Here is a 25,139-nt window from a genome sequence, read left to right as displayed (position 1 = left end):
ATACTACTACACACCTGCTGTGTTATCCCCGGTAACAGTAGGTGTGTAGTAATACGGGCTTATCCCCGGTAACACAGCAGGTGTGTAGTAGTATGGGCTTATCCCCGGTAACACAGTAGGCGTGTAGTAGTATGGGCTTATCCCCGGTAACACAGTAGGTGTGTAGTAATATGGGCGTATCCCCGGTAACACAGTAGGTGTGTAGTAGTATGGGCTTATCCTCGGTAACAGTAGGTGTGTAGTAGTATGGGCTTATCCCCGGTAACAGTAGGTGTGTAGTAGTATGGGCTTATCCCCGGTAACAGTAGGTGTGTAGTAGTATGGGCTTATCCCCGGTAACAGCAGGTGTGTAGTAGTATGGGCTTATCCCCGGTAACAGTAGGTGTGTAGTAGTATGGGCTTATCCCCGGTAACAGCAGGTGTGTAGTAGTATGGGCTTATCCCCGGTAACAGTAGGTGTGTAGTAGTATGGGCTTATCCCCGGTAACAGCAGGTGTGTAGTAGTATGGGCTTATCCCCGGAAGCAGTAGGTGTGTAGTAGTATGGGCTTATCCCCGGTAACAGCAGGTGTGTAGTAGTATGGGCTTATCCCAGGTAACACAGTAGGTGTGTAGTAGTATGGGCTTATCCCCGGTAACAGCAGGTGTGTAGTAGTATGGGCTTATCCCCGGTAACAGTAGGTGTGTAGTAGTATGGGCTTATCCCCGGTAACAGCAGGTGTGTAGTAGTATGGGCTTATCCCCGGTAGCAGTAGGTGTGTAGTAGTATGGGCTTATCCCCGGTAACAGCAGGTGGGTAGTAGTATGGGCTTATCCCCGGTAACACAGTAGGTGTGTAGTAGTATGGGCTTATCCCCGGTAACAGCAGGTGTGTAGTAGTATGGGCTTATCCCCGGTAACAGTAGGTGTGTAGTAGTATGGGCTTATCCCCGGTAACAGCAGGTGTGTAGTAGTATGGGCTTATCCCCGGTAACAGAAGGTGTGTAGTAGTATGGGCTTATCCCCGGTAACAGTAGGTGTGTAGTAGTATGGGCTTATCCCCGGTAACAGAAGGTGTGTAGTAGTATGGGCTTATCCCCGGTAACACAGTAGGTGTGTAGTAGTATGGGCTTATCCCCGGTAACAGTAGGTGTGTAGTAGTATGGGCTTATCCCCGGTAACACAGTAGGTGTGTAGTAGTATGGGCTTATCCCCGGTAACACAGTAGGCGTGTAGTAGTATGGGCTTATCCCCGGTAACACAGCAGGTGTGTAGTAGTATGGGCGTATCCCCGGTAACACAGTAGGCGTGTAGTAGTATGGGCATATCCCCGGTAACACAGTAGGCATGTAGTAGTATGGGCTTATCCCCGGTAACAGTAGGCGTGTAGTAGTATGGGCGTATCCCCGGTAACACAGCAGGTGTGTAGTAGTATGAGACTGCATACACTTCGTAACTTTTGATGTTTCAACAAAATGGCCACTATTTGGTGTTATGTGATTGGTTGAAATCTGAATATGGGCAGATTTTGTTCAAGTTTATCAAGTAGTCTGATCATTACATGACAAATAATACTTTTGATTGTTTTATCATCTACAACTTCTCCGGCCATATTAGGGACTTATTCAATGGCCAATTTAACGTTTATAACCTGTTCTTACCAAGACTGTGTTTCGACCAACTGTATGAAGGATATATTATTCATGTAAGTGTTGTGTTTTGAGTCTATATATGAATACTTACCTAAAGGTTGAGTTTCAAAGTCGATAAGGACTGTTCCTGCTAGTGCGTAGGCTATGACAAGGGGCGGTGAGGCTAGGTAGTTTGCCCGCGTCAGAGGATGGATCCGTCCTTCAAAGTTTCGATTCCCAGACAGCACACCACATGCTACTAAGTCATTCTGTTGTGACATATGAACTGATTAATAACAAATATGTCTGACATCAGATTTGCATATGAACAAGAGATCCCAGAGGGATCTTGGCGCCAACCAATGAACTATCTTTATTGGTTCCATGACAGACTAACATTTACTCTAATTTCAGTTATTTCCTCTTTTCCTCTTTATAATCTGATAATAAGAAAAAGTTCCTAAGAGAAAGTTTGAAGAAGGCCTTTCTGAGAAAAAGTAACAGTAGACATACACAGATCTAGATCAATGTTGGAAGCAAGATGGCAGAGACAACACACATCGAGTAGTTAGAACACTCACAATTCCAGCTACTAATGGGATTCTACAATGTTTTTTCAATTATGTTGACCATTTTGTTTTTGAGTATATGACATTTATGACGTCTAATCATCACTTCTGCCGAACTCTACCTGTGAATTAATCTGATGGGATCAATTTGGGTACACAGACAATCTATTTATGAGTATGTTACAGATTCCAACCAAATATTTTGATGTCAGCCATATTTAATCGAACACGGAAGTATTATTATAGATGTCACATTTGTGAAATTGTCATATAAGAGCATAAACAGATTCTACTCTGGATTCTAATAAACAGAACATCAATGTTCTTTTAAAAGCTGCAGACAAAGTCTAAAGAATGACCAAAGTTTTGGGAGTACAAGTAGTTTTTGTAGTGACTGTCAATACTCTGGGTGTATTTATTTAAATTGTGACTCACCTTTTCTATGGCCTCTGATACTGGCTCTGGTAGAGGGCCACTGTTTCCTATACAAGTCATGCAGCCGTAACCCACGATATCAAATCTACAACATATTATATATTACAATACATTCTCTGGGAATTACCCAGTTTAACTCAGACCAATTCAAAATCAGCAAAATGGTTATATTCATTATCTTAAACTTTTGGTCTAAAGACCATCGTCTTTTGTCCTTCTAAAGTTCAGACCATCTTTCGGAGACCTGATTCTTTCAGTCTTACCCCAGTTTCTCTAGGTAGGGCGTGACTCCACTCTCCCTGAGATAGTATGTGACCACCCCACTGCCCGGCGACAAACTTGTCTTGATGTATGGATTTACACTAAGCCCTGCCTCCACTGCTTTCTTCGCTAGGAGCCCCGCCCCCAACATGACGGACGGGTTACTGGTGTTCGTACAGCTGGTGATGGCTGCTATGACAATGGAGCCATGTGACAGAAGGTACTCTTGGTTATCGGAAACAATTGGGGCAGTAACAGACTGGCGATCCGAGGGAATGGCAAAACCCTGTCAAGTCAAAAATTTATTTGGATTATAATGAAGAATGGTAGTGAAAATTTGGGTCAATATTGAGAACAAATTTTGTATCCATAATTTTAACATTTAAATGTTATCAATAACACTTAAGCCACAATCTTCTGGACCCGGTTGTTCAAAAAGTGATTAAGCTAATCATAGTTTAACAACAATATTGAAATCTTGATAAAATGATTTCTGGTAAAACTTATTTGATAACACAAAATCCAGCAACTATGAGCCCCTCGAGCTCTTTCCCCTAATTTGAAAATTACCTGCACTTAAGATTACTAACTTCCACCAGATGGCTATTTCCCAAAATTGCCAGGAAAATCACTGTTCATATACAGTGGAACTTCGTTAACTCGAAGTCGACGGGACCACGAAAAAACTTCGAGTTATCCGAGTGTTCGAATTAAGCGAGTTATCGTTTTTGGTGAAAAGTTTGGTCAATATTTGTCAACATTATATAATTATTATAACTTCGCTCTGTCGCTCATCAGTTTAGTGTGAAGACTGGTCAATACATGTAAATATATATGTAATGTTTCGTTATGTCACTTGTAATTTGGTGTAGTTTTGCCGATATACAGTCACGATAAAGTCTCTTTCACTTACTCACTTCAATAACGATCTGATGTGCAAGTCATGTTTGCAAAAGGTAAACGATAAAACGGAATTCGACAAAATAACAAGTTATTAATGTCAAAACAAATAACCATTTAAGTTTAACACAGATTGCATACAAAACGTAACAGAACCATTACCTTTTATTGGACATATATAAAATACTGTTTGATCGGCCTACTTACTTTTTATTGCTAACCACGCCATTTCCATGTGTATTAGCACCGGAAGTTGGGCTGCGCATGTGCGTATAAAATGTTACTGTAACTGAGTTGGCGTTTTATCCGATTTAATAGACAGCACTGACCGTTACAGTTATACTCTGAACACCTCGGGAGTAATTACGCTATTGTTTCAGCAGTTTAAAGATTTAATAGGCGCCGGTGACTGTGTCATTTCTACACCTGTAAAAACATCAGCCGGGTAGATCCACCGGTGGGTCAGAGATTAGTTCCGCTTGAGCGAACGGGTAGATGAGTTGTTGACTATCGTGTGTACTGATATCGGCGACCGCCTTGGGAAATTACCTGATGTAAGTAAAGCAGTACTTTTTATCACCAAGACTTGTTGTTATAAGATTCAACCGACAATTTCTTTTATGAATTTATGAAACACTTATAATAGCATGTAGGTTAGTAGTGCCGATATGTTCAGTATTACAAACGGAATTTAGCTCTTAAAAAATGTCGGCGTTTGCCACCGATCGACGAAAATTATACTTCGAGTTATTCGAACATTTCAAGTAGGATTTTTATTGTTGGGACCAAATTTTTACTTCATATTATCCGAGTTTTTCGAGTTATCAGAATTCGAATTTTCCGAGTTTTTTTTACTAAGATAAAGAGAGAATTCGGCCGGGACCGGCGAGGTACTTCGAGTTAAACGGGGTATTCGAGTTATCCGAGTTCGAGTTAACGAAGTTCCACTGTACTTATCCTCATGTTGATAACAAACAATAACATTATTGGAGGAGCTCCTAACTGTCTGATTAAAACAAGACTTGTCAGAACATAGCCAACAGAGTAGCACCATTAGAAAGGGAAGGGAACACACAAATATGACAGCCCTATCTCCAACATGCAGGGAATATACTGTGGCAAAGGTTCATGTTTTGTTTTTATCAAGATTTTGCACAAGGAACACATAATGTAAAATATTTAATAAGCTGTATCAGTGTTTTATAACTAGAGGCCTAACGTTATCTGACTTTCAATTTGACTTGGAATTAAAAATACCTGGTAGGTAAAAATACAAAAATCTCAAATACCTAATGGGACATTATTCTGACATAGTCTTTGTCTCACTACAGAAGCATATTGTTGAAGCTCAACGAATTGGACCACTTTTAGTCCCTCCCCTTAGCCCCTAAGGATAGGGTTAATAGTGTCTGTATCCTCAAAATAATTCCTGTGTTTAAATCTCTTCCAAGATTCAAAATCGTTAATTATAATGGATGGACAAAATCTATCCAGTTTCCCCATACAAACTTTAGTAAACTTTACCCTCTCCCTAGGGGAAGTGGAGGTGTGGGTTGGTGGTATGATACCCCAGTGTTAAGATCTCCCTAGGGAAAGTGGAGGTGTGGGTTGGTGGTATGATACCCCAGTGTTAAGATCTCCCTAGGGAAAGTGGAGGTGTGGGTTGGTGGTATGATACCCCAGTGTTAAGATCTCCCTAGGGAAAGTGGAGGTGTGGGTTGGTGGTATGATACCCCAGTGTTAAGATCTCCCTAGGGGAAGTGGAGGTGTGGGTTGGTGGTATGATACCCCAGTGTTAAGATCTCCCTAGGGGAAGTGGAGGTGAGGGTTGGTGGTATGATACCCCAGTGTTAAGATCTCCCTAGGGAAAGTGGAGGTGTGGGTTGGTGGTATGATACCCCAGTGTTAAGATCTCCCTAGGGGAAGTGGAGGTGTGGGTTGGTGGTATGATACCCCAGTGTTAAGATCTCCCTAGGGGAAGTGGAGGTGTGGGTTGGTGGTATGATACCCCAGTGTTAAGATCTCCCTAGGGGAAGTGGAGGTGTGGGTTGGTGGTATGATACCCCAGTGTTAAGATCTCCCTAGGGAAAGTGGAGGTGTGGGTTGGTGGTATGATACCCCAGTGGAGGTGTGGGTTGGTGGTATGATACCCCAGTGGAGGTGTGGGTTGGTGGTATGATACCCCAGTGTTAAGATCTCCCTAGGGAAAGTGGAGGTGTGGGTTGGTGGTATGATACCCCAGTGTTAAGATCTCCCTAGGGGAAGTGGAGGTGTGGGTTGGTGGTATGATACCCCAGTGTTAAGATCTCCCTAGGGAAAGTGGAGGTGTGGGTTGGTGGTATGATACCCCAGTGTTAAGATCTCCCTAGGGGAAGTGGAGGTGTGGGTTGGTGGTATGATACCCCAGTGTTAAGATCTCCCTAGGGGAAGTGGAGGTGTGGGTTGGTGGTATGATACCCCAGTGTTAAGATCTCCCTAGGGGAAGTGGAGGTGTGGGTTGGTGGTATGATACCCCAGTGTTAAGATCTCCCTAGGGGAAGTGGAGGTGTGGGTTGGTGGTATGATACCCCAGTGGAGGTGTGGGTTGGTGGTATGATACCCCAGTGTTAGTAATTATCACAAGCCTGATAAAGTAGCTGAAGACCTTTTCATTTCTGGACAGAACCTGATGTAGATGTATCTGAATCTGTCAAAGATTTTTGAAATTTTAGTCAGTTTGACCATTTTTTATCCTCACCCAATAGCCCCTGGGGATCAACCAATGCCGTAATGTTCACACCAAAAAAATGCAATCCCATACTGATAATAATAATCAAGTTGAAATTATTTCCAATGTAGATAAGACAACTGATGTTAAAACTTGTGATTTCCCTATCTAAACTATAGCAAAGTTTACTCCCTCCCTTGGGGGAACAGGAGACCTTTGGGTTAAGAATTTTCCAATTTTGGTAAAGCTCCTCAAGACCCTTCCATCAATGAAGATTATTTGATTTTACCATTGCTGGTTCTTAAGAAGAAGATTTTGAAATTTCATTCAATTTGTCCCTCATGGCCCTCCTGTGAGGCAGAGAACATATAAAATACACAATTTTTGTTCATTCTTGCCAAGAATTTTCCTGTAAAATTTCCTCATAATCAGTTCAGGGGTTGTGAAGAAAATGTCAAAAATGCACGACAAGATGATGGACAGATCATGATCAAATAGGTCATAAAGATGACACCAAGGTCAGCCATAGCCGGACTTTGTCCCTGTAAGCTAAAAATATTGTAGGAGACTTCCAATGGATTATTTTGACCTTAGTAAGCAGTTTGACCCTGACAAGTCTGACCTTATGACCTTACCTTGAAGCCGACTTTGTTGTTGAGACAAGCCTGGAAATCTGTTTTCTGACAAGTTTGACCTTATGACCTTACCTTGAAGCTGACTTTGTTGTTGAGACAAGCCTGGAAGTCTGTTTTCTGATAAGTTTGACCTTATGACCTTACCTTGAAGCCGACTTTGTTGTTGAGACAAGCCTGGAAGTCTGTTTTCATGTCCGTCACAGCCACCTTGTCATGAGGCCGTTTTGGGCCAGAACAACACGATACAATCGTAGAAAGGTCAAGCTCCACAATCTGTAAAGGTTAAAGTTCAGAGGTTATTAAGAATGGACTGTCAGAAAAGAAGTTTTGTATTGTTAAATATAACAAGAAAAGCTACTCACTTTAAACAGGAAGTCTAATAAATACAGTTTCCATGCAAATATTTACATTGATGGTGTGTGTTCGTAATATAACCCTACTAATGAAAACATTGTTTACAAGTGTACATCAATCAAATCTGACACGTAGGAATACAAGCCGGGCCAGTACACACATGTATAATTAGTGTGAATACGCAATGACTATTTTTGTTTCTGTTTTGACTTTTTCCCAATAAAATATGAATGGAATACGTTAGAATTAACTAAAATAAAATGATGAAAAACAAATGTTTGAAATATCTTACAGGAATCAAACAAACAAACCATGTTATTGAGGAACTATATTTTGTTTATTCCTGTAGTTGACAACCTTTCCCCAAGATATTTGAATCAGCTGTTACATCTGTTTGTATAATACTGAAAAAAGAATGCTGATTTAATTTTTTGAAATAACATTAAACAACAAGAGGCATAATGGCCTTAATGGTCACTGAGTTTTGAAATATTTCTGTCCATTTGCCCCTTTTTAACCTGCCAATTAGCCCCTAGGGAACCGTTGGGCCAACATTTGCATTTGCATCAAATTGACTTCCAAAACTGCTAGTTCTAATCAAGTAAGAATGAATTTCAAAAGAAATCAAACAAATGAAAGTCAAACACGTGATTGCCCTATACAAACTACACTAAAGTTTACCCCCTCTCCGGAGCAGACATGAGACCCCAGGGTCATGCAATTCACAATTTAAGGACCTTAAGACCCTTCTCTCTATGAAGAGTACTTGATTCTACCTTTTTTGGGTCTTGAGAAGAAGATTTTTGAAATTTCAGCCAATTTGACCCCTTTTGACCCCGACCATGAGGGAAGGGGGTCCATATAATTCACAATTCTGGTTGGCTTTTGGCGATGGAAAGTTTTGAAAAATTTCTTTAAAATTGGTTGAGGGGTTTCAGAGAAGAAGTTTGAGGCTTTGTCTCAGGTGACCAAAAAACACACGTTAAAATGTAAATATAAGGAATAATTCTTGTTTTTCATCATTTACTGGTGCATTTTACAAAGTTTATCTCAACCTTGATTTGACTTAATTACATGAGTTATCAACAAAACATGCTTACCCTACTAGAAGAACATTTGGTCTATTTCTATGATTAGAATACGGACCTGTGAAAAAACTGGATCTTGGGATGAGTCACCATAGTTACGGAACATATGAACGGCTTGGAGGTATTTCTCTATCTGTTGTATCTTGTCACCATGACGACCTGGAACATAAATAATAGAGTTGGAATGTAGATTATGAAAACCTGAAATAAAACCGTCATTCTTTTCTATTTCATTGTATAAGTCTTTAGATAAAGACATCAAAACATTTGTCCCCATCCTGTTGTCATGATTGGATTAAAACACAAAGTTTAACAAAGATATAGAGTGTAACCAAGATAAAGATCACAGTATCATCATAGTATTACAATACTGACATTCTACAAAACATCATGTCAACACTAACTGCCTTATTTGGGTTTCTTATTCAAGATCACTAGATTTTACTTTCAATTCTTCACAGTATTTCCTAATCTTGTTATATTTCAGTGACATGGAGACCCCACCTGTCTGACGCAGATATTCCAGACTTTTCCCGTCGACGGGGAAAAATCCTATTGTGGCCCCGTACTCTGGACACATGTTAGAGATTGTAGCCCGATCAGCAATGGACAAATGTTCTACACCAGGGCCAAAAAACTCCACAAACTTTCCAACAACTCCAATTTGTCTCAGGTTCTAAAATTATAAACAGATGCAGTTTACTTAATATTACAGTATAACTTGGTAGGGGACAGTATGTACTTTGAGGTGGTCATAACTTTGAGGTGGTCGTAACTTTGAGGTGGTCGTAACTTTCACTGCATTCTTCAAGATGATTGTACATATTGAAACTATATTTTATTGAAACACTGAACCACAATTTTCGTATTTATAGATTAAGTTTAACAGGTTGAACTTTTTGCACTTTGACATTTAATTGATAGATCTAGGATGCGTTACCTTGGTGATGGTCAGTACAACATCCGTGGAGGTGACCAAAGGGTTGACCAGTCCAGTCAGTTTGTACCCAACAACTTGTGGTAGGACCATGCTAATGGCTTGTCCTAACATGACAGCTTCAGCCTCTATCCCTCCGACACCTGTTAGAGTTAACAATGACATAATTAACTATATGTAAAATAAATCAAAATATATAGGTAATATATGTAACATAAATCAATATATATATGATATATATGTAACATAAATCAATATATATATGATATATATGTAACATAAATCAATATATATATATATATATATACAAAGAAATATATATACAAATGTATATATATATATGATATATAGGTAATATATTTAACACAAATCAATATATATATATATGATATACAGTGGAACTTCGTTAACTCAAACTCGACGGGACCACGAGAAAACTTTGAGTTATCCGAGTGTTCGAATTAAGCGAGTTGTCATTTTTGGTGAAAAGTTTGGTCAATATTTGTCAACATGATATAATCATTATAACTCCGCTCTGTCGCTCATCAGTTCAGTGTAAAGACTGGTCAATACATGCAAATATATATGTAATGTTTCGTTCTGTCACTCGTAGTTTGGTGTAGTTTTGCCGATATACAGTCTCGATAAAGTTTCTTTCGCTTAGTCACTTCCATAACGATATCATGTTCATGTCATGTTTGGAAAAGGAATAACGATAAAATGGAATTCAACCGAATAACAATTTATTAATGTTATATCAATTAACCGTTTAGATTTAACACAGATTATATGTAAAACGTAACAGAACCATTACCTTATATTGGGCATATAAAATACTGTTTGATAGTCCAACTTACATTTACCGACAACCACGCCATTTCCATGTGTATTAGCACAGGAAGTTGGTACTGCACATGTGCGGATACAATGTTACTGTTACTGAGTTGGCGTGTTATCCGATTCAATAGACAGTGCTGACCGTTACAGTCGTACTCTGAACACCTCGGCAGTAATTACGCTATTGTTTCAGGCGTTTAAAGATTTAATAGGCACCGGTGACTGTTTCAATTCTAACTGTAACAAGAGATCCCAGAGGGATCTTGGCGCCCACCATTGAATGATCTTCATAGGTTCCATGTCAGATTGATCTTTTCTCTACTTTTCCCTTCATTTTACTAATCTGTGCAAATTGAGACATCCCTCCAGTACTTTTCAAACAAGGGAATCCTAGCTATATAAAAAAATTGAGATTTAACGATAATGGCTGTTTGTTTGTCAGGTTGTTTTCAGGACAGACTGGTCCAAAAATGCAATACAAGGGACCAAGGGAACCTACTTATGAAATTTGAGAAAGATCCCTTCAGTACTTTCTCAGAAATAGCGATAACAAACTTCAACTGTCAAAATCCAAGATGGATGCCTGTCGGCCATGTTGTTTTCAGATTGGTCTCAAAATGCAATATGCATAACTAATGCAATATGCATAACTAGGCACCAAGGGGAACCTAGATATGAAATTTGAGAAAGATCCCTTCAGTGCTTTCTCAGAAATAGTGATAACAAACTTCAATTTTCAAAATCCAAGATGGCTGCCTGTCTGCCATGTTGTTATCCAATTGGTCTCAAAATGCAATATGCATAACTAGGCACCAAGGGGAACCTACGTATATAATTTGAGAAAGATCCCTTCAGTACTTTCTGAGGATTCGCGATAGCAAACTTCAATTGTCAAAATCCAAGATGGCTGCCTGTCGGCCATGTTGTTTTCCGATTTGTCTCAAAATGCAATATGCATAACAAGGCAACAAGGGGAACCTACGTATATAATTTGAGAAAGATCCCTTCAGTACTTTCTGAGAAATAGCGATAACAAACTTCAATTGTCAAAATCCAAGATGGCTGCCTGTCAGCCATGTTGTTTTCCGATTTGTCTCAAAATGCAATATGCATAACTAGGCACCAAGGGGAACCTTCATATGAAATTTGAGAAAGATCCCTTCAGTACTTTCTCAGAAATAGCGATAACAAACTTCAACTCTCAAAATCCAAGATGACTGCCTGTCGGCCATGTTGTTTTCCGATTAGTAACTCTCAAATCGCAATATGCATAACTAGGCACCAAGGGGAACCTTCATATGAAATTTGAAAAAGATCCATCCAGTTCTTTCTCAGGAATAGCGATAACAAACTTCAACAGTCAAAATCCAAGATGGCTGCCTGTCGGCCATGTTGTTTTCCGATCGGTCCCAAAATGCAATATGCATAACTAGACACCAAGGGGAACCTAGATATGAAATTTCAGGAAGATCCCTTCAGTACTTTCTCAGAAATAGAGATAACAAACTTCAATTGTCAAAATCCAAGATGGCTGCCTGTCGGCCATGTTGTTTTCCGATCGGTCCCAAAATGCAATATGCATAACTAGGCACCAAGGGGAACCTACATATGAAATTTGAGAAAGATCCATTCAGTACTTTCTCAGAAATAGCGATAACAAACTTCAATGGTCAAAATCCAAGATGGCTGCCTGTCGGCCATGTTGTTTTCCGATCGGTCCCAAAATGCAATATGCATAACTAGGCACCAAGGGGAACCTACATATGAAATTTGAGAAAGATCCCTTCAGTACTTTCTGAGGATTAGCGATAACAAGAATTGTTTACGGACGGAGGGACGGACGGACGGACGGAGGGACGGACGGACGGACGGACGGACGACGGACCACGGACGCAGGGCGATTTGAATAGCCCACCATCTGATGATGGTGGGCTAAAAACATCAGCCGAGTAGATCTACCGCTGTGTCAGAGATTAGTTCCGCTTGAGCAAGCGGGTAGATGAGTTGTTGACTATCGTGTGCACTATTATCGGCGACCGCCTTAGGACATTACCTGATGTAAGTAAAACAGTACTTTTTATCACCGACAGTTATTGTTATAAGATTCCACCGACAATTTCTTTAATGAATTTATGAAACACTTATAACAGCATATGATAATCGGTAGGCTTGTACTGCGGAATTTCGACGTTGAAAAAATGTCGGCGTTTACCACTGATCTTTGTTGGACACAAACATGATACTTCGAGTTATTCGATCATTTCAGTTAAGATTTTTACATAAATCAATATATATGATATATAGGTAATATATGTAACATAAATCAATATATATATAGGTAATATATGTAACATAAATCAATATATATATAGGTAATATATGTAACATAAATCAATATATAGGTAATATATGTAACATAAATCAATATATAGGTAATATATGTAACATAAATCAATATATAGGTAATATATGTAACATAAATCAATATATAGGTAATATATGTAACATAAATCAATATATATATAGGTAATATATGTAACATAAATCAATATATAGGTAATATATGTAACATAAATCAATATATAGGTAATATATGTAACATAAATCAATATATAGGTAATATATGTAACATAAATCAATATATAGGTAATATATGTAACATAAATCAATATATAGGTAATATATGTAACATAAATCAATATATAGGTAATATATGTAACATAAATCAATATATAGGTAATATATGTAACATAAATCAATATATATATAGGTAATATATGTAACATAAATCAATATATAGGTAATATATGTAACATAAATCAATATATAGGTAATATATGTAACATAAATCAATATATAGGTAATATATGTAACATAAATCAATATATAGGTAATATATGTAACATAAATCAATATATAGGTAATATATGTAACATAAATCAATATATAGGTAATATATGTAACATAAATGTAATATATATGATATATAAGTAATATAATATGTAACATATGTTTATAACTCAAGAAACATAACAGCTAGATTTGCCACTTCATATCTATAGCTAAACACTACCTCCATTAGTCTATAGGTAAATACTGGTAGACTTCATTATAACGGCCAATTTCCAGAGTCTGAATTAACAAAAGTCTGAAAATTTCAAACTGATTGTAGATTAAAGAAACACAAGTTTTTCAACGTTCATCAATGTCTATCATTTTTACATTCACCCCATTGACCAGTTGACCAGTAGAGAACAGTAATGGTTATGACCCTGGTTATCTTATACACCGATGAAAACAAGCTACCAGTCAACAAATGGTCACAGAGGGATCTTGGGGCCAACCAATGAATTATCTTAATTGGTTCTATGTCACACTGATCTTCGTTCTACTTTTCGCTTCTTTCAATTTTTCCTCTTAATAATCTGATAACATGAACAAGTGGAACCTACATGTTAAGTTAAAGAAACATCTCTCCAGCACTTTTCAAGACATAGCTATAAGAATCTAAATTTCTCAAAATCCAAGATGGCTGTCTGTTGGCCATTTTTTTTATATATGAACAAAATCTTAATTCAACAGCAGGCACAACTAGGGACCAACGGGAACCTACACCTGAAGTTTGGGGCATATCCCTCTAGTACTATTCAACTTATAGCGATAACAAACTTCAATTATCAAAAGCCAAGATGGCTGCCTGTTGGCCATTGTGTTTTTCTGATCAAAAACCTAAATTTGATTTGCACAACTAGGGACCAAGGAGCACATGAAGTTTGTGGAATATCCCTCCAGTACTTTTCAAGTAAAAGCGATAAAAAGGATTGTTTACGGACAGGCGGTGGGCTAATAACTAGAAAGAATGACAGAAGATTATGTCTACAAGCTTCACATCAGGAGTAAAGAGCCATGCAAATATTTTGAGCTGAATTAAGTGCTTATGAATAAATAATTCCAAATTTTCTATTTATACCTACCCCAGCCTACCACACCAAGGCCATTAATCATTGTGGTGTGAGAATCTGTACCAACCAGACTGTCAGGGTACAATATATTGTCAGAGTCAAACACCACCTTGGCCAGATACTCCAGGTTCACCTGGTGGACGATTCCAGAACCAGGGGGGACAATCACCATATTTTTTAAGGCTTTAGCTCCCCACTACAAGAAAATTCAGTTAAAAAGTTAATACCAATTCAAAATATTACAACTAAGAATAAAACCAATGAAAGGAATGGCTTGATAGGTTGGAAGATATACACACTATGAAGATGAAAAGTATTTGAATGCTTACACTTACTTACTCAAAATTGAAAAACCTTGAGGATGACAAACCTTATATCTGTGATAGTTAACTTGAGGATGACAAACCTTATATCTGTGATAGTTAATTTGAGGACGACAAACCTTGTATCTGTGATAGTTAACTTGAGGAACACAAACCTTATATCTGTGATAGTTAACTTGAGGATGACAAACCTTATATCTGTGATAGTTAACTTGAGGACGACAAACATTATATCTGTGATAGTTAACTTGAGGATGACAGACATTATATCTGTGATAGTTAACTTGAGGATGACAAACCTTATATCTGTGATAGTTAAATTGAGGATGACAGACATTATATCTGTGATAGTTACCTTGAGGAACACGAAGCGTTCCTTGTTTCTCTCAAACTCCAGCTCTTGATTTTTCTCTAATGCGTTTACACTGTAACACAAAAAGAACAAAATTTAACTTGAGACTCAGTTTGCCCGCGGGCTTTACATTAAGAAGTGGGCTATCTGACAAAATTTTTCCAAAAAACATCAAAACTGCAGGCTGTACGACAAACCAAAGATAATTGCTGTTTAATTCTTTAAAATATGAAAGATGCATTGGGCAATGTACCAGAATGGCTACAACCCACGGACAATATACCAGATCTAGAGAGGGCTACAACCCGTGGACAATGTACTAGATCTAGAGAGGGCTACAACCCGCGGGCAATGTACCAGATCTAGAGAGGGCTACAACCCGCGGACAATGTACCGGATCTAGAGAGGGCTACAACCCGGAGACAATGTACCAGATCTAGAGTGGGCTACAACCCGTGGACAATGTACCAGATCTAGAGAGGGCTACAACCCGCGGACAATGTACCAGATCTAGAGTGGGCTACAACTCGCGGACAATGTACCAGATCTAGAGAGGGCTTCAACCCACGGGCAATGTAGCAGATCTAGAGAGAGCTACAACCCGGAGACAATGTACCAGATCTAGAGAGGGCTACAAACCGGAGACAATGTACCAGATCTAGAGAGGGCTACAACCCGGAGACAATGTACCAGATCTAGAGTGGGCTACAACCTGGAGACAATGTACCAGATCTAGAGAGGGCTACAACCCGCGGACAATGTACCAGATCTAGAGAGGGCTACAACCCGGAGACAATGTACCAGATCTAGAGTGGGCTACAACCTGGAGACAATGTACCAGATCTAGAGAGGGCTACAACCCGCGGACAATGTACTAGATCTAGAGAGGGCTACAACCTGCGGACAATGTACCAGATCTAGAGAGGGCTACAACCTGGAGACAATGTACCAGATCTAGAGAGGGCTACAACCCGGAGACAATGTACCAGATCTAGTGAGGGCTACAACCCGGAGACAATGTACCATATCTAGAGTGGGCTACAACCCGGAGACAATGTACCAGATCTAGAGAGGGCTACAACCCGCGGACAATGTACTGGATCTAGAGAGGGCTACAACCCACGGACAATGTACCAGATCTAGAGTGGGCTACAACCCGGAGACAATGTACCAGATCTAGAGAGGGCTACAACCCGGAGACAATGTACCAGATCTAGAGAGGGCTACAACCCGCGGACAATGTACCAGATCTAGAGAGGGCTACAACCCGGAGACAATGTACCAGATCTAGAGTGGGCTACAACACGGAGACAATGTACCAGATCTAGAGAGGGCTACAACCCGGAGACAATGTACCAGATCTAGAGAGGGCTACAACCCGCGGACAATGTACTGGATCTAGAGAGGGCTACAACCCACGGACAATGTACCAGATCTAGAGAGGGCTACAACCCGGAGACAATGTACCAGATCTAGAGAGGGCTACAACCCGGAGACAATGTACCAGATCTAGAGAGGGCTACAACCCGCGGACAATGTACCAGATCTAGAGAGGGCTACAACCCGGAGACAATGTACCAGATCTAGAGTGGGCTACAACACGGAGACAATGTACCAGATCTAGAGAGGGCTACAACCCGGAGACAATGTACCAGATCTAGAGAGGGCTACAACCCGGAGACAATGTACCAGATCTAGAGAGGGCTACAACACGCGGCCAATGTACCAGATCTAGAGAGGGCTACAACCCGGAGACAATGTACCAGATCTAGAGAGGGCTACAACCCGGAGACAATGTACCAGATCTAGAGAGGGCTACAACCCACGGACAATGTACCAGATCTAGAGAGGGCTACAACCCGCGGACAATGTACCAGATCTAGAGTGGGCTACAACCCGCGGACAATGTACCAGATCTAGAGAGGGCTACAACCCACGGACAATGTACCAGAGTGTGTTATCTGCAGACTTTGAATTGTAAAACCATTATTTCAACTTGTGTGGAAACTAACAGAGTTGGCAATACACAAGATATTACGGTTATCTATGTCGACCCTTTAAAATGTATGTTAGGCGGATGTTGATACAACAGGAATTCCCAGCAATAATTACCTGAATTTTTGGTGTTATTTTTACTAATTTACTTTGATATGTTGGTAAACAAATATCTAATTTTTGTCTCTAACATAAACATGTACATAATTATTGTTGGTAACAATGTGCTAAGTTTCACTTTGAACAAGTGCATATTACTATTTGACGCTGCACAATCAACAGATGAAAGGAAGTAACTTCTCACGCGACGAGTAAACATTAAATAGTTTTCTCAGCAGTATTCTTATACTGGTATCAACCCCGACAGCTGTAATTTTATTTTTACAAAAGGCATGATGATTTGTTTAGAATTCAGATTTCCATGACGATTAATGACATTGTCCTCCGAATGTAATTCACTCAAGGTGTCAAAGTGCTTGTGTTTGTTTAAAGGTGGTACGTATGATTGTTACCACCAAAACTTACGATATATATTATATATATTGACCTTTATATATATTTATCCTGCAACTGCCACCGCATTGTCGGAATACACCCACCGTATATATTTTTGCTGTATACGGCAGTGACGGAAAACAGCTGTATTTTGGAATCTTAGCACGTGCGTCAGTTCAACTGACCTACTTCAAAGTGAAACTACGTTTAAAAGGCGAACATATTTCTATCATTTTTGACACCGTTTCACTTCAAAATGATTATTTTTTATGAGTATTTTTATGACTGTTTCAGGATAAATAGAATACATGGTCAGTGTCTTAAAATATAAGCTGTATTTTTGGCTCGGGACAGAAAGACAAAAGTGGCTCGCCAAGGCTCGCCACTTTTGTCTTTCTTTACCCTCGCCAAAATACAGCTTATATTTTAAGACACTGACCATGTATTCTCTATATATCATCTTCATGGTTCAGTGATGGATATATTCATCTCTGCCACTACCTAGTAGGAAAATTTACAAGTCGGGTATTAAAGCTTTCAATCACTGTCGTTCACCAGATGTAATGATAATCACTGTCGTTCACCAGATGTAATGACAATCACTGTCGTTCACCAGATGTGTAATGACAATCACTGTCGTTCACCAGATGTAATGACAATCACTGTCATTCACCAGATGTAATGACAATCACTGTCGTTTACCAGATGTAATTATTGTAACACCTTAGTGACGATCTGACCATCACATCTATTAACCTGATAGTCGGTTAATTCGCCATAAATAAACACACAATACAGTAAAACATGTTTAGTACGAACATGCTTAGAGCGATTTTATAGTTATTGTGAACTGATTCCGATTCCCCAGCTATTCTCCCTCTTACTTCTATGTAATTCTGTAATTATATTGCGAATTTCACATAGCAAAATATTGTCTATAACGAACGGATTTAGCGGTCCCGTTGGCTGAAATTCTGTGTTATTTTAACACTATAGTACGAACCCATCTTCGGAAGTCGGAAAGTCATACCCTGGTGATCACGACCCTGTCAACAAAAGGCGCCCAGGACACATTTCGGGGTATATATTTGTACGGCTATTGAATCGGTGAGTTGTGTTTTCGATGTTTATGTCGAATTGTTAATCCATTCTTAGATGTCTTATTTAATTAGTGTGTACACAGTACATGTATGTATCGCAATGGCTTATCATCAAGTGAATGAGAGCTAGTGAAAACGGGCTTCCGGGTTAAAGGTCACCGCGACCGATTTCATCAGTAATACTACAGAGATGACTGATGTAGAAAGCGTTATGAACGTTATGACAGTGAAGACGAGGAGAAAATAGAGACAGAGGAGGAACATTCCGTAATCAGTGGTGCTACGGCGAGTGATTATTTACACAAGATAAGCCGTTTTCTGGAGTCCCAAAATGATACGTCAGATGCTTTTAGTACTTTGTACACACTTGCATCACGTGAAGTGTCGCCAGAAAGTTATAACTGACTTAAGATAATTACATCGCTTTTAACTTGTACTTACTTCTATTTTTATTTTAATATTTTCATACGGCGAAGTTTTTAGGAAAAAAACAATAAAATTTTTACAGTCTACCCTCATTATACCGCCACATTTTGTTCTTGTTGTAATTGGCGGTATAAAGAGGGTGGCGGTAGTATCGAGTTTTTGAAACAACGTGGTGTTCTTGACTTCCCGATCACAAAAGGTTTCAGTTTTATGGTTCCAGTGGCATTACAACATAGGGAAACAGTAACTCTGTCTTTAGATTTTTTTATTCCTTTAGTGGAATCGGCTGTACATAGTGAGCGGTCCGGTAGCATTTTGTAGTAAAGGCCAGTTTCGTCAACATTGAATACATTGTCAAGATCGTAGCTTTCCATGGCCTCTATAGCCTTTGAACGGCCATGGTCGATCAATTTTTTGTCAATTCCAGCACTTTCACCAGAAATAATTTTGGATGCTATTTCATGTCAAGTTTTAAACCTTAGTAGCCACCCATTTGAATATTGGAAATCCGTTATGCCCAGTTCTTCACCGAAACGTTTAGCCTTGATTTCAAAATTTCGTCTGTCACCAGAATGTTTTGGGCCCTAGTGTTCGTAAACCAAACAAACAGAGCACTTTCCATATCTGTGTGCTGAGCACTACGGTGACGTTTTCGAGGCGGTGTACAAGTGGTATCAACCTCAGATTCCTGTAGGGAAATATTTGCCACAATATCACCAACAGTTCGTCTTTTTATAGGTAAATCCCACAAAGCAGAAAAATGATTTGCAATCTGTTGATGAGAGTTTTTGGGATTTTCACTTGCAAAATTGACGATCGCAGTTTTCTGTACGTGGTCTAATAGCAATCGTTTTCGCTTTGGAGTCTCCATTGTGAATGGCCGAGACTCAAACAACACATACACAATGTGAGTAGAATTCATAACTTGTTTTATTACAAAACAAACAGTCCTCTTGTCAATACCGATGACGATTCGATCAGCGAATAGAATCACTGAAGCGTAACTTCACCTGTGCTTGAATGGGGAAGTACCAGTATCTAAAAATAGAACACTAAAGAGTTCCACGGCGATAAAAACATGGCGGTGAAATCGAGGGAAATATACAGTGAATCGGCACATTTGTTCTTGAAAGCATATGGCGGATGGCGGTATGCGAGGGTGGCGGACTTAACGGGGGAATTAAAGAGTGCAAAAATCCGTTCTAGGGGACAAGGTGGCGGTATGCGAGGGTGGTGGTATTATCGAGTGGCGATAGGTCGAGGGATTACTGTAGTACGAACTACCAATATAACGAACTGATTCAGTTAGTCCCCTGGGATTCATTATAACCGTGTTTTACTGTACTCAAGGTTGATGGTATCCTCTATTCATTAAAGTTAACAAAATTTTTCTTTTTTTTGTCTACTTTATCACCATTCGGCCCAAGTTTCCTCCGACCCTTACACCATGTATAGGAAAAGAACATGATACTCCCGGACAGTATAGAGACATAGTTTTTGTAAATAAATGTAGTTTAAACAGGAACTATATCTAACTCAAAAGGTTTCAACTAAGAATGTAGTGAGAGGCCAGAAGTTACGTAATATTTCCACTTTCTGCTTGTGATATAGTGTAATACACATAACCTACACAACCCCTAAAACATTTTGGGGAAAAAAGGCAATCGACCATCACATCTATTAACCTGATAGTCGGTTAATTCGCCATAAATAAACACAATACAGTAAAACATGTTTAGTACGAACATGCTTAGAGTAATTTTATAGTTATTGTGAACTGATTCCGATTCCCCAGCTATTCTCCCTCTTACTTCTATGTAATTCTGTAATTATATTGCGAATTTCACATAGCAAAATATTGTCTATAACGAACGGATTTAGCGGTCCTGTTGGCTGAAATTCTGTGTTATTTTAACACTACAGTACGAACCCATCTTCTGAAGTTGGAAAGTCATGCCCTGGTGATCACGACCCTGTCAACAAGAGGCGCCCGAGGACACATTTCGGGGTATATATTTGTACGGCTATTGAATCGGTGAGTTGTGTTTTCGATGTTTATGTTGAGTTGTTAATCCATTCTTAGATGTCTTAGTGTGTACACAGTACATGTATGTATCGCAATGGCTTGATCATCAAGTGAATGAGAGCTAGTGAAAACGAGGCTTCCGGGGTAAAGGTCACCGCGACCGATTTCATCAGTAATACTACAGAGATGACTGATGTAGAAAGCGTTATGAACGTTATGACAGTGAAGACGAGGAGAAAATAGAGACAGAGGAGGAACATTCCGTAATCAGTGGTGCTACGGCGAGTGATTATTTACACAAGATAAGCCGTTTTCTGGAGTCCCAAAATGATACGTCAGATGCTTTTAGTACTTTGTACACACTTGCATCACGCGAAGTGTCGCCAGAAAGTTATAACTGACTTAAGATAATTACATCGCTTTTAACTTGTACTTGCTTCTATTTTTATTTTAATATTTTCATATGGCAAAGTTTTTAGGAAAAAAACAATAAAATTTTTACAGTCTACCCTCATTATACCGCCACATTTTGTTCTTGTTGTAATTGGCGGTATAAAGAGGGTGGCGGTAGTATCGAGTTTTTGAAACAACGTGGTGTTCTTGACTTCCCGATCACAAAAGGTTTCAGTTTTATGGTTCCAGTGGCATTACAACATAGGGAAACAGTAACTCTGTCTTTAGATTTTTTTATTCCTTTAGTGGAATCGGCTGTACATAGTGAGCGGTCCGGTAGCATTTTGTAGTAAAGGCCAGTTTCGTCAACATTGAATACATTGTCAAGATCGTAGCTTTCCATGGCCTCTATAGCCTTTGAACGGCCATGGTCGATCAATTTTTTGTCAATTCCAGCACTTTCACCAGAAATAATTTTGGATGCTATTTCATGTCAAGTTTTAAACCTTAGTAGCCACCCATTTGAATATTGGAAATCCGTTATGCCCAGTTCTTCACCGAAACGTTTAGCCTTGATTTTCAAAATTTCGTCTGTCACCAGAATGTTTTGGGCCCTAGTGTTCGTAAACCAAACAAACAGAGCACTTTCCATATCTGTGTGCTGAGCACTACGGTGACGTTTTCGAGGCGGTGTACAAGTGGTATCAACCTCAGATTCCTGTAGGGAAATATTTGCCACAATATCACCAACAGTTCGTCTTTTTATAGGTAAATCCCACAAAGCAGAAAAATGATTTGCAATCTGTTGATGAGAGTTTTTGGGATTTTCACTTGCAAAATTGACGATCGCAGTTTTCTGTACGTGGTCTAATAGCAATCGTTTTCGCTTTGGAGTCTCCATTGTGAATGGCCGAGACTCAAACAACACATACACAATGTGAGTAGAATTCATAACTTGTTTTATTACAAAACAAACAGTCCTCTTGTCAATACCGATGACGATTCGATCAGCGAATAGAATCACTGAAGCGTAACTTCACCTGTGCTTGAATGGGGAAGTACCAGTATCTAAAAATAGAACACTAAAGAGTTCCACGGCGATAAAAACATGGCGGTGAAATCGAGGGAAATATACAGTGAATCGGCACATTTGTTCTTGAAAGCATATGGCGGATGGCGGTATGCGAGGGTGGCGGACTTAACGGGGGAATTAAAGAGTGCAAAAATCCGTTCTAGGGGACAAGGTGGCGGTATGCGAGGGTGGTGGTATTATCGAGTGGCGATAGGTCGAGGGATTACTGTAGTACGAACTATCAATATAACGAACTGATTCAGTTAGTCCCCTGGGATTCATTATAACCGTGTTTTACTGTACTCAAGGTTGATTGTATCCTCTATTCATTAAAGTTAACAAAATCTTTCTTTTTTTTTGTCTACTTTATCACCATTCGGCCCAAGTTTCCTCCGACCCTTACACCATGTATAGGAAAAGAACATGATACTCCCGGACAGTATAGAGACATAGTTTTTGTAAATAAATGTAGTTTAAACAGGAACTATATCTAACTCAGAAGGTTTCAACTATAAATGTAGTGAGAGGTCAGAAATGATGTAATATTTCCACTTCCTGTTTGTGATATAGTGTAATACACATAACCTACACAACCCCTATCATGGCAGGGAACAAAGTAATGTAATTTTTCCATTTCCTATTTGTGATAAACCCACACAACCCATAATGGCAGAGAACAAATACCAGGAAATGAAAATTAATTTGCAAAAATGAAAATTGAAGCATCGCAAGATATTCAATATCAAAGCAATGTAAAGCATTCTTTAGCCTTTTTGGAGACAGAAAACAGAATGTATGTACTAACCCTGCCTGCTGCTGTCCAGGGCAAACATATGGCTGCCTTTTTAGTAGTGAACACTGCGAGCAAGAGGCTGACCCTAACCTTTGACACGAACTTTGACCTCCACCAGGATTAGGAGAATTCAACAAACTACAAAGAGAAACCAGACTATATTTAAAAGAGACCATAATTCGAACCTAAGAACAAGAGGCCCATGGGCCTGAACAGTCATCTGACAAAGGTTTAGAGCAGGGACATGCCCCTTTATCTCAAGTAATCAAAGCCTCATTTATACATATTGTCTGTCCTTAGCAAGTGATGTTTCAGATCAGATCAAATTTTGATAATCCATTTTAGTAATCCATTAATTAAGAATAGTGTTTTAAAGTAAAATTTCAGCAAAGTTTCCCTTTTGGGCCCTGGTCTTCTGTCCCCAGGGGTCAGACGGGCCTCATTTACATAAATTACAAACGTCATCCCCAGTGATGTTTCAGACCAAATTTGGTTGAAATCATGTAAGTGAGGAGAAATGATTTAAAAGTAAAATTTTATGCACAGTGCACGAAGAACGGTACACAACGACGGAGGAAAAACATGATGGCTACTCGGGCCAGCACTTAAAATTTCAGTTTAAAGCTCGAACACTGCTAAAAATAAAAGAAAAATGGAATATTGAAAATTGTTCTATCAGTAGTGATAGTAAACAAGAGGTCCATGGGTTTTAACAGTCTGACCTGAGTTTTGAAATATTTCAGTTAATTTGACCCTGTTTGGCCTTGCCTATTACTAGATCAGGCCCTGGGATCAGTTAGGCCAACATTTACAGACCATCAAACTGCCATACAAAGCTACTTAAGTTATTCTAACCAAGTTAGAATTGATTCAAACGAAAATTCAATAAATGATAGACAAACATGTGATTTCTCTATATAAACTGCAGTAAAATTCACCCCCTGCTCAGGGGCAAACATGAGACCCCAGGGTCATGAAATTCAAACTTTTGGTAAAGCATCTGAAGACCCTTCCATCTATAAAGAGTATTTGATTCTACTGTATTTGGATTTGAAAAGAAGATTTTTGAAATTTCAGTTATTTTGACCCTTTTTGGCCCCGCCCATTGGCCTGGTTTCCTATTCCTTCATGATATGTTGTTATGTATCAAAATGACTAACAACAGAAAAATATTAAATACTTTGGGGCTTCCAGCTGAATTTAAAAGTACAGCTTTAAAGAAAGCATTAACATAACTGAATATATATGATGACCCATACTGGAAAAGAACTTAAAATCATTTCTACCTTGCAAAATAGTCTATACAAATACTTTTGTCCCAACTACAATATGTAGTTCCTATTTGACCCAACCCAGTACATGTACATACATTCATCACTAGTAGATACAAGAAGAGTATTGATGCACTGCTATTCTGATGTTCAATGTTTTGATGATTCTATGCCTTTCAGTTCATCATTTTAGGGTTTTGGGTTTTTTTCAAATGTTATTTCTTTCTTCTAAACATCACAAGAGATTAAATAATATTTCAACAACAAACAATGTTGAACCATTATAAGAAACTTCAATTGATGTTATTTCTTGATATTCTAGCGACAGAGACCACGATACTAGCAAGCGCTTCAAGGGAAGATTTAAAAGCCGCCTGATAACATGATTGTGCCATTCACACCATGCAGGGCATAATTGGCCTAGCTCAAACTTAAGTTAACAACTTCACATCAACATTAGAATCTGTATCGAGGTATTATACGTCACATTTTCGAACACATCCTTGGTTGAAGTACACACCACTCAGTAGTAAATGTGGACATTCATTCCCCATACTTTACTTATCACAATGGATTAGTATGTAAATGTAATCCTTTAA

General features: G+C 39.0%; 1 protein-coding gene and 1 long non-coding RNA gene across 3 annotated transcripts in view; one reads left to right on the top strand and one right to left on the bottom strand.

Moving 5' to 3' along the window:
* Positions 1-25,139, bottom strand: part of LOC117315377 (cytoplasmic aconitate hydratase-like) — a 48,219-nt gene that overhangs the window by 12,135 nt on the left and 10,945 nt on the right. Inside the window, exons 5-14 of one of the 2 annotated variants that reach the window (XM_033869534.1) lie at positions 23,282-23,407; positions 14,973-15,042; positions 14,307-14,490; positions 9,499-9,638; positions 9,063-9,234; positions 8,617-8,717; positions 7,261-7,389; positions 2,877-3,160; positions 2,614-2,698; positions 1,722-1,878 (exon numbers count right to left, since the gene is read on the bottom strand). In XM_033869534.1, coding sequence (XP_033725425.1) covers positions 1,722-1,878; positions 2,614-2,698; positions 2,877-3,160; positions 7,261-7,389; positions 8,617-8,717; positions 9,063-9,234; positions 9,499-9,638; positions 14,307-14,490; positions 14,973-15,042; positions 23,282-23,407 — 1,448 coding nt within the window. The remainder of the gene's footprint in view (positions 1-1,721; positions 1,879-2,613; positions 2,699-2,876; positions 3,161-7,260; positions 7,390-8,616; positions 8,718-9,062; positions 9,235-9,498; positions 9,639-14,306; positions 14,491-14,972; positions 15,043-23,281; positions 23,408-25,139) is intronic. The other variant, XM_033869535.1, reaches the window with a different exon arrangement.
* Positions 5,618-6,418, top strand: LOC117315378. Its single transcript, XR_004529694.1, has 3 exons — positions 5,618-5,870; positions 5,935-6,319; positions 6,352-6,418. It is a non-coding gene; the product is annotated as an uncharacterized LOC117315378 (long non-coding RNA).

Source organism: Pecten maximus, chromosome 17, assembly GCF_902652985.1.
Source record: "Pecten maximus chromosome 17, xPecMax1.1, whole genome shotgun sequence".
Lineage (NCBI taxonomy): Eukaryota > Metazoa > Mollusca > Bivalvia > Pectinida > Pectinidae > Pecten > Pecten maximus.
This window is presented reverse-complemented; position numbering and strand designations above follow the sequence as displayed.